Consider the following 10,019-nt stretch of genomic DNA (forward strand, 5'->3'; position numbering starts at 1 on the left):
TGCTGCAAACAAGCCCTCTCCCCACACCCTCTGGAGCCTGGTTCTTCTCTCTGAGAATTGGGGCCCCCTTCTGCAGGGTGTGCGTCGCAGGCCCTCAGCTGATGTCACTGGCACGACTTATCTGCGTGCTTTATTTTTATTCTCATTGCCCGCTGCATTTTATCTGGAGTAGCCCACCCCACCCCCACACACCAGCATCTCGTGTCCTGCACAGAACGCAGTCATTTTTCATGTTCCACATTCTCCCCCCACCTCCCCAATTTTTTTCCTCAGCCCAAATTCTCTCTCTCTCTCTGTGGAAGCACTGTTCATAGAACACACTGATCACTTTTGAAGGCTTCAAGTGATCCTCACAACGACACACACATCGATCACGTAATAAAACGTCACAGGTCATTTTCCTTCTAGCCACTGCCTGCCACCAGCAGCTTTCGTCCTTGGGAGTGTTATGGGGACCAGCAGTGAAGGAGGCAGGCTCCCCCCTCGCAAGCAGAGAATCCGCTTCAGATCGCTACTTGGTGTCCTCAGGAAGCCCCAAAGTTTCCTGGTTACCATCGCAGGGTTTCTGCGGGCCAGACATTTACTCAGTGGGAAGCATTTTAAAGTTTAATTCAGAGCGGCGGAGACAGGCGCTGTCCCGTCTCCCGCAGAGGCCATATGCCCCAGCTCTGCCTGCCAGCGCCATCCTAACCACCGCTGCTGGTTCCTGCCTTGTGAATGTCATGGGCTCTTTCCACCCCTCCCCACTACCTCCTCTTCTCTCCTTCTACCTCTTTCCCTCCAAATTTCTCAGTATGAAAAATATCATCCCGTGTTCCTGGGAAAACTGGGAAGCCGTGGGCTGCTCCAGCCTCCAGCACAGGAACACAGACCTAGCTCACCCCCCTTCCCGGGGGAGAGGGTCTTTCCGGTTTCTGCGGTGGGGTGAGTCAACAGGATTTTGAAAGCGCTTCCCAACGATCCCAATGCCAGATTTGTCATTGAGCTGGATCCTAGCACCGGCCGCCGGGAACGATCTTCTCTCCACACGGCTCCCCTGACTGAGGCTCTAGGCGCTCCGTGGCCAGGAGCCTGTGAATGTCCACACGTGTCAGAAGTACAGATGGCGCCGTTTTCCATCAGAAAATAAAGTTCAGCCCAGCTGTAGTCAAATCCCTCATCTCCCACCTACTGTAAAGTGTCCTCTCCCCTCTCCCCCCTTCTCCAGCCAGGACAGGGAGTCGGGAAGCACATGGTACCCCCTACCAAAAGGGGGTGCCAACGGCTACTCGGTGCCCTCTGGTGGTGTGCACCCCAACACAGATGGTGGTAAGCAGAAGAGCACCTCTAGTACCTGAGCACCCAGCTCCCCAGGGTGAAGGGAACCAAGTGGATGGGCAGATTATCTGGGTCCCCCGGTGGGTCCTCACAAGGGCCTTTATGGGGGGAGGGCCTATATAAAGGAGTTGAAAGCCCTCCCACTGTGTGACCCTTCATAGATAAAAGACAGTCACCGAATCCGAAGGGGAGATGGGACAGAAGCAGAGGTCAGAGTGGCCCACTGCTCGCCAGGAACAGCAAGTCCAAGAAGGAGGGCTGCGCCCAGGATGGAAGGGGAAGGGAAGGCTCCCGGGGCTGCCAACAGGAGCTGGCCTGCGAGCACCCCAAGGTGAGCCATGGGGTCCCACGCGCAGTGTGCAGGCCGAGGGACACGGTGTGGCGCCCAGACCGCACGGGCCTGGCAGGGCACATTTCTGCAAAGCTGTGCAGAACGTGGGGCAGCTCTTGCCCCCTGGTGGGGCAGTTGGACATGTCTGGAGACATTTTAGATCAGGGAGCCCCACAATGCCTGGTACAGGTTCCTACGAAGAATTATCGAGAATGTAAGCAGGGCCAACGTTGTAAAGCCCTCATGCAAGGCAATTAAAGAGCTCTTTGGCCTCTGAGGGTCATCTGGGGAAAACTGAACCTTACGGGCACGTTCAGCATATGCCAGGGGTAGGGAGATGGGGTTGGGGAGCAAGACCCTGCTCCCTGTGCCTGGCATTGCAGTTCGGGTGCCCCTTACCAGAGAGATGATTGGCAAACGTTTTCTCCTTTTATGTGGTTAGATTCACTTTCTTGATAGTGTCCTATGATGCGCAGATTCATTTAATTTTGATGAAGTCCAATTTTCCTATTTTTATTTCATGGCTTGTTCTTTGTCAGATTTAGGAAGCCATTGCATAATTCAAGATCACAAAGATTTATGCACATTTTCTTCTAAGAATTCCACAGTTTTAGCTCTTAGATTTAAGTCTTTGATATTTTGAGTTAATTTTTTGTATATGGTATAAGATAGAAAGCTAACTATTTTTTGCATATTCAATAGTCTTCTGAAAAGACTACTCCTCCTCCCCCCCCCCTTAATAGTCTTGGCACCCTTGTTGAAAATCTATACATTCTGTGGCTGTTACCATCATCTGAAATGTATGTGTTTAATGTATTATCTGCTCTTCCCAAACTCCCTCCCCACCCCAACAGAAACTAAACTAAGTTTCATGAAGATAAAAATTTGTCCTGCTGGCACCCCCTGGTGGCGCAGGGAGTTACAGCACAGCACTGAGAAGCTAAAGCCACTCCAGCATGAGTTCGATCCCCGCCTGCCACGGAGGGGACCCACATGGCGCGGCAGACCTCTCCTGGCCCGCCCGCTGCTGCCCTTGGCAGTGTACTTCGTCAGTCGGCCTGTTCTGCTCCCCACTCTGTCTCTGGTGAATCTTCTCACCGCCCCTGCACCTCTAGCCTGTACCCCAGTTCTGTAAATCCTTAGAAAAAAAAATTGTCCTGTTCACAATTTTTCTCCAGTGCCTGGGACATAACAGGCACTTGATAAATATTTGCTAAGACTATACTTTCAGGGATCATTTCTATAGTTCGATAAATATTTGCTGGAGAAATGAATACAAAAGACTTCAGTTTTGTTTAGAAACAATGGCCATTGTATGCCTGTTTCTCCTCAGTGCGGCAAATCATTAATTTATTATGCTCAAAAAAAAAATTGTTGAACAACCTCTATATGAGATCTCATAGCCCTTTCCTGTGTGGGATGATTACTAATTACTCAAGTAAGTACCTTTTGGTAAAGAGAACATTCACAGTGAACTTGAATAGAAACCCAAAGACAAAGCTAAAGGAATCAGCAGTGATGCATCACCTGACAGTCTAGAGATGACGTCACCACCAGGTGCCACTCCCTTCGCTTCCTGCACCTTAGCTCACTCACCTCTACCAAGCCTCAGGACACCTGCAGCACGGGTATCCTGGTGTTCTGATGCTGAGGGCAGCTACAGTTGGTCTAGTTAGGAATCTAGTAGATTCTATTGGCAACGTATCTTTCAAAAATTAGTATTAACCAGTCTGCTGGTAGAAGAGTTTTCTCATGGAAGGTGTCTGAAAAAACGTTGTGAGTATAAAGTTTCAGAGCTTTCCTGCGCAGGTAAGACACTCAGCCAACTTGCCAAAAACAGGAAAGGTTTCCTTGAGCCTGTTCAGAAAGAAAGAGCATGTTCGCCCACTAGTGGACGATTTCAGTAGTTGCTCCGTTTTCCAAAGACTCAGAAACGCCACCTCGTGGTGAAACGTGCCCGCTACTCGTCAGAGCTAGGGCGTAATTCTTTGTCCCAAGAGTTGAAGAAGTCTCTGAAAACGTTAGGGGCATAAGTAGCTGTGGGTGAACATATCCGAGGTAAGAAAAACAAGTGCCAGGATAAGTAACTAATTTTCTTTAACCGTGACTGTCAGCATAATACATATATGTGTGCTATTGACAATTGCATTTTAAATTTGAAAATATATATTTTAAACACATATAATAGAAACACTTTCCTTTTCACATTTTATTTTACCATTTGTTAACTTCTGTTTTGGAACCAGAAATCTGCGTTTTTTCCTTTGGCACTGACACTTCATTGTTAAATCTCGTATCCAGTTTGATGTGAACACAGAATTCAGCCTTGGCTAGGCATGATGTTTAGGTTTGCTTTAGTTAATAAGAGAAGTTGAAAAACAGGTACCTTCAAAGATTTCAGAAAATCTCTCACAGCTGCTGGTCCCCAGCTTCCGACCTGGGGCACAATGCGGATCCTCTTCTACACCCTAGGTAGACTGAGGGGGGAGGGGGGCGAGGGGGTGGCTTCTCTTCACAGGGTCTCAAAGCCACCAGAAGCCAACGTGGGGAGCCAGTTTTCGGTGCATCATGATTTCCCTGATGGGCTCAGGCCACCAGTTAACATCTGCAGACACTAATAGCAGCACAGACAAGAGTCAGGACAGCCCGGGCCAGAGCCCGCTTTCCGTGATGTTTTCACAGCTGCCTTTGTGGAAACTGTCCAAAGTGCTTCTCAACCCAGAGGCTGTGATGGAAAACAATCTTTGCTGCTCAGGGTAAACACGGATTTTTTTTTTTTCCCCTCAGACAATGAGAATGAATTCAACAATTCTTCAACTTGGGTCACGAATGAGACTCCCTACTGTGCACTGAGCAGCCGGCTGGAACACGTGTCTGATTCACCAAACCACGCACAAAGTGGGCCCACGTCCCGGGAGGGATCCCGCTCACAGGTGGCAGCTCCGTGTCCAAGATGAATTCTATTTTTTTTTTTTAAGATTTATTTATTTGTGCATACAGAACTAGGGTACAGGCCAGAGGTGCGGGGGTTGAGAGGCTTCACCAGAGACAGAGTGGGGAGGAGAACCGGCAGAGTGTCGAAGTACACTGCTGAGGGGAGCAGCGGGCGGGTCAGGAGAGGTCTGCCGCGCCATGTGGTCACCTCCGGGGCAGGCAGGCGGGGATCGAACTCATGCGGAAGTGGCTTTAGCTTCTTAGTGCTGTGCTTTAACCCTCTTCGTCACCAGGAGGGCCCAAGACGGGTTCTATTTTTAATTTGTAGCAGAAAACAGTTCCCACGGGATATCTGAGTGTGTGCATGGACGTGTCCTTACCTACCCGGCCATGCGGAACTCAGGTTCCAGTCCAACATCAGCCCCCTCTCTCCCAGGTGGGGGGGGGGGCTCCATTAAACTGTTGGGAAGCCGCCTCTAGCACCACACTGAATTTCTTCGTGACTTCCTGGTGTGCGCCAGGCATGGGCACATTGTCCAATATTTTCAGTCAGAGAAAAATGCTCGAATCCACACTGAATAAATAGAGCTAATGATTACATCCAAGTATCACTAAACATGGCCCCTCGTCAGCTGAAACCACAAATGTCACCGTGGTGAAAACTTTCTGCACACACATTACCCTTCCACTTTCTTGCTGTGTTCACAGCGCCTTGCGCAACAGCGTTTCTGCTGCACTTACAACTTGCACGTTTCTCTCTCTTTTCAGGACAACTTCCGCTACATTCATTAGCGGCTCTTTGACAACTTGCTATCTGTGAAGAACTCCATGTCCTGGGCAGATTTTTCGCTTAAACACGTAACTGCTCTCTTTAGAAACACCAACACAGCCTTGCTGACCTGCCCATGCAGTCTGCACCTCGGCACAGCCCGGCGGCTCTCAGCCTAGCTGTGTAGCCGTCTAAGTGGCTTCCTCGCGTGTGTGCTTTGCCAAATAAGCACTTAGGAAAACGGTCTTCAGTTCACAAAGTGGAACATAGGATCGATTTTCGTCATCCTGCTTTTCATAGACAAAGGGAAAAACCCTGATTTTCTAATATTGTATATGGACATTGAGTTTCACAAGCCAAAAAATTCCGCCTTGTAAGTCACTCTCTATAGCTGAGCCTCCGGACCTCTACCTGATGGGGCATGTGTCCGCTGAGAACCAGGAAGTCGCTGGTCACTACCACAAGGAAGTGGCCAGGTTCCTGCTGCCCGAGTGGATCCTGGTGTCTACTCAACAACACACAGGCGCACCCTAGAGAGCAGAGGGCTTCAGCCCTCCCCTGTCCAATGGGCAGCTTTGGGGTACCAAAGCTCAGCTTTATAAAAAAAAAAAGTGTATTTATTTGTGCATCCAGAACTGGGGTACAGGCCAGAGGTGCAGGGGTGGTGAAAGGATTCACCAAAGACAGAGTGGGGAGCAGAACAGGCAGATCTACTGAGGCACACTGCTGAGGGGAGCAGCGGGCGGGTCAGGAGAGGTCTGCCGCGCCCTGTGGGTCACCTCCAGGGCGAGCGGGGATTGAACTCATGCTGAAGTGGCTTTAGCCCCCCAATGCTGTGCTTCAACCCGCTGCGCCACCAGGGAGGGCCCAAAGCTGAGCTTTTTTGCTGAACAAATATTCAGAATCTTAGAGGGTGGACATGTACATGGGTGTTTTTAAGCTTAGCCGCCCTGGCTTGGAGACTGTCAGACAAGATTTTCTGAAGATTTCTCTTTCCTGTTCTCCCCAAGGCAGAATTTATGTTCCCTGGAGATGAGAAAGAGACTGCTGGGGAAGGGGGTCTCCTCTGTGGCCTTCTTCTCTCCATGCATTGCTGAACCCATGGTCGCAAATGCCCCTGAATGTGACCGCTGCGCCCCTCGGGAAACCAGGCCTTTCTGTGGACACGGAAGGAGTAGTGTGCCACTGTCAGTGGGCTGCGGAGAGTGAGGCCCTGAGGAGACCCCTATAAACAAATACAGGGGGTGCAGAACAAGTGGGGAGTCTGCAGAGTGAGGCGCACGTACCCTGGTGCAGAAAAGCACCTTGTCGGGGCCTCCGCGGGCCCAGGGGGCCAAGGCAGTGGGAGACTCAGGCACAACTTTGCAGCCCCCCTCTGCCTCTGGCTCCCCACGTAGCTGTGAGTGGTGAGCGAGAGCTAGGACAGGACCCGTCCCTGAGAGGCCCCCTCTTGCCTCCCCTGCTGCGCCGCCACCCCTCCACAGGTTGAAGAGAGTGGAAGGGAACGACCCCTCGTCACACATTCCTTCCTGTCCATGCGCTCCTGGACCTGGACCAAAGCTTTGGACATCACAGCCAAGAATGCGAACCCTGGGGTGTCTGGCTCCACCATGAGAGCCTCCCTCAAGTAAAGCTGCCTGCATTCCAGCTCCCCAAATAAGAAAACGCCACAGCATAAGAAAACTGGCCCCACGTTCCTACAAACGTGGCGCTGGGAGGAGCCCAGAGGTGGCAGCCTGAAGCCCCCCCAAAACACCCCCAGGCAGCTCCCTGCCCCTCCCCCAGCCCTAGGGGCTGTAGGCAGACCCTGCCCACCAGGCCCCTCTGCTGCCATTCAGGGCATTGGGAAGTGACCAGCAGATGACACCCGAGCAGAGGAGCCACCAGGCATGGGCAAGAAACCGCAGACAGGGTTCACTACAGGCCTAACCTGGACAGGACAAGAAGGGGAGCTTGGCGACGGGGCTCTGTGAAAGCTGCTCACAGGTTCGAATCGCCTCTGTTGGTACAAGAGACATCAGTGAGTGACTCTGAGAGAAGACACAGAATCTCCCAAAGCCATGTTTCCCGTTTCAATTATGAATAAAAAAGCTGAGAACATCCTCGGACAAGTCTTTGAGCTGACATGAATTTCACTTCTCTGGACAATGCTTCCTTAATTTTGCACTTTATTGCTCTGATGCTGAGCATATATAAACATGATTGAACATAAAGCAAATTTATAATAAAAATAAATCCCTGGCTCCCTTACTGGAACTAAAATTAATTGGGGGGGAGTGGGAAAATTACCTTTAGCATCCCTCCACTCAGAGCATAAATATAATTCACAAGCATAGGCCAATGGCAACGCCAGGGGCCTGGGGTGCGGAGAGGCTGGGAACAGGTGGATGTCGTAACGAAAAGGGGGGTGACGTACTCGCCTGCTTTAAAGGGGCAGCCGTGATTCCCTTTCAGCCAGTTCACCGTGCAAACCTGATTTTGCCAAATCTTCTAATTTTCCAAGAGAAGACAAATTTGGGGTGAGGAGGAGTGAAATCTGCTAACTGTAAAGGCCAGACAATTACAAAACAAACAGGAAGCCTTGGCTGGACTTGCCCCGACTGACAGCAGAGGTGCAAGATGAGGCGCCAGTGGAGGCCCCGATCGGCCCCAGACCCCGAGTCCGGAGCGAAGGCGTCAGCTGCCGATCCTGGTCACCAGCTAGATGACCTTTGGGAAACAGCACACACCTGGGCCCTATCCGGGACGGTGACAAACTAGGTCAGGGGTGAGTCCGGGGCGCCTCCATTTACTTTCAAAATGCCAGGGTCCGTGGGGTTTCAGTCAGGGTGAAGAAACAGGAAATTAAACTTCCGGTTTCATCACATTGCCCAGCGTCAACACCTGTTGAGAACACTCTGGAGCCGTCCCAGGCTGTCTACCTGATTCTGAGCTCGACCGGACATGTGAATATCAGCAAACTGAGGCCAGTGACAGGGCAGAGCGAATCTGGGACTGTGTTGGGCTTTGTGTCTAAGGAACCCAAGTGGCAACCCGCTGGGGCTTTTCTGTGTACTCTCTGGCAACATAACAGAGGGCCTTTCTGGAAGCAACTCCATTCTAAGCCACAGGTGTTCATAGGGGAGCTGACAGGAATTTCTTACTCACACACGCCAACCACTGGGATAAAAGCCTCTCTCCAAACAAGGGACACCATGAGGAACCCAGAGAAAGCAGGTCAAAGGGGCTGTACACGTTTTACAGGTAATTTAGCAGGTGACAAATCTGTGAGCCAAGGACAAGGGTCGTGGGGACACCAGCATTCCTAGCGTGGACTCTGGCCCCGCCGGGTAAACAGACAGAGCGAGCGGGTGGGACGGTGGGGGGCCGGAACCAGACTGGAGCTCAGGAGCCTGGTTCTGAGGCTGTCCCTACTCATCTCCCTGGGCTGCAGCTTCACCTTCTCCACAGGAACGTCAACGATTCTGCCCCATCCCTGCCTGTGAAACCACCAAGAAGGCGGACGGCCTCTCTGCCGTTGCCCACGTGTCCTTCTCTGAGTCCAGCGTGGCCAGCCTGGCTGTCCGGCTCCTCCTGGCGGTCTCCGTTCCACTGGTCCTGTGTCCTCTCCGCCGCCTGCTGATCGTCTCCCTCGGGGGCCATCACGACCAGCAGCTCCTTTCTCCCGCTCTACGTTTCCAAGGCAGCGGCTCTGTTTCTGTCCATGTCCAACATTCAGGTGCCAGCAAAGTGGCCGTGGCTGCCTCCCCTGCGGGCCACTCGGTGCTGCCCCCCCTGAGCAGCCCTAGGAGGGTGTCTGCACCAACCGTGCCTCCTGCTGAAAGGGCCCCACCCTGCCGCCCCCCAGACCCCCGGAGGGAGGCTCCTGCCAGCTCTGCCTTGTCCTGGCCCAGATTTCTCTCCTCGCCATTCTCTCCTCCCCTCGTCCTGCTCCGACCCTTCTCCTCAAGAAGCCAGCTCCTCTCACAAATTGAAATGAACATTTTAACTTGAGATTCTTAGCAGCAGCAGCTAATGAGCAACTGCTGCCTGGACACACGAGCTCCCAGACTGCCGCTCAGGACCGGCAGCTCTCGCACTTCCCCCGCCTCCTGGCAGCCTGGCCCTGGGGCCCCTTTCCAGGGAGCAGCCTTCAGCTCGCACAGCTGTGGCAGCCTGGTGAAGATGGTAGGCACCCCTACCAAGGATCCCCTACCCCACAGTGGAGCATGGCACGCAGCCCACGCAGCAGGAGGGAAAGCCAAGTGCGGGGCTGGGGAGGAGGGCTGGCCCGATGCACACGCCACCGAGGTGCTGAGGAAAATGAGGAGCACAGGCCACGGTTTTGGACTCAGCGAAAGAAGCCCATGTCTGTGGGTGGGGCACAAGGGTGGTGTCCACTACACGCGTGCACGGGGGGCCGTTTGTGAAGACGATCCTTGGGGAGGCTGCGAGCACTAAGCCGAAGTAGAGGCGGTTAATAGCGGCCAAGTGACTGCTCGATTCTCTAAATACTGGAGGCAGCGTGGGAGGAAAGTCACGATGAAACAAGAGTGGGGTGTGCAGGGAGCCAGCACCCGGCTGACGCTGACAGGACAAGCGTCACTGTGCCTCTGCCTCTCCCGGGCCCTCTTGCCTCCCAGTCCTGGGGCCCGCTGAGACTCAGAAACTGGGTGACCCAGCAGCATC

At 52.7% G+C, this 10,019-nt stretch overlaps 2 protein-coding genes across 2 annotated transcripts in view; both read left to right on the forward strand.

Moving 5' to 3' along the window:
* LOC101624443 (taste receptor type 2 member 39-like) overlaps window positions 1–6,982 on the forward strand; it is a 16,121-nt gene extending 9,139 nt beyond the window's left edge. Inside the window, 3 exon segments of the mRNA XM_012733837.1 lie at window positions 1,208–1,308; window positions 5,743–5,852; window positions 6,836–6,982. Coding sequence (XP_012589291.1) covers window positions 1,208–1,308; window positions 5,743–5,852; window positions 6,836–6,982 — 358 coding nt within the window.
* A 1,563-nt stretch (window positions 6,983–8,545) lies between these two features.
* GSTK1 (glutathione S-transferase kappa 1) overlaps window positions 8,546–10,019 on the forward strand; it is a 16,471-nt gene continuing 14,997 nt past the window's right edge. Inside the window, exons 1-3 of the mRNA XM_004694332.2 lie at window positions 8,546–8,594; window positions 8,785–9,113; window positions 9,450–9,518. Coding sequence (XP_004694389.1) covers window positions 8,546–8,594; window positions 8,785–9,113; window positions 9,450–9,518 — 447 coding nt within the window. The remainder of the gene's footprint in view (window positions 8,595–8,784; window positions 9,114–9,449; window positions 9,519–10,019) is intronic.

The sequence above is a fragment of the Condylura cristata genome, unplaced genomic scaffold, assembly GCF_000260355.1.
Source record: "Condylura cristata isolate star-nosed mole 26May11 unplaced genomic scaffold, ConCri1.0 scaffold00042, whole genome shotgun sequence".
In the NCBI taxonomy this organism is placed as follows: domain Eukaryota; kingdom Metazoa; phylum Chordata; class Mammalia; order Eulipotyphla; family Talpidae; genus Condylura; species Condylura cristata.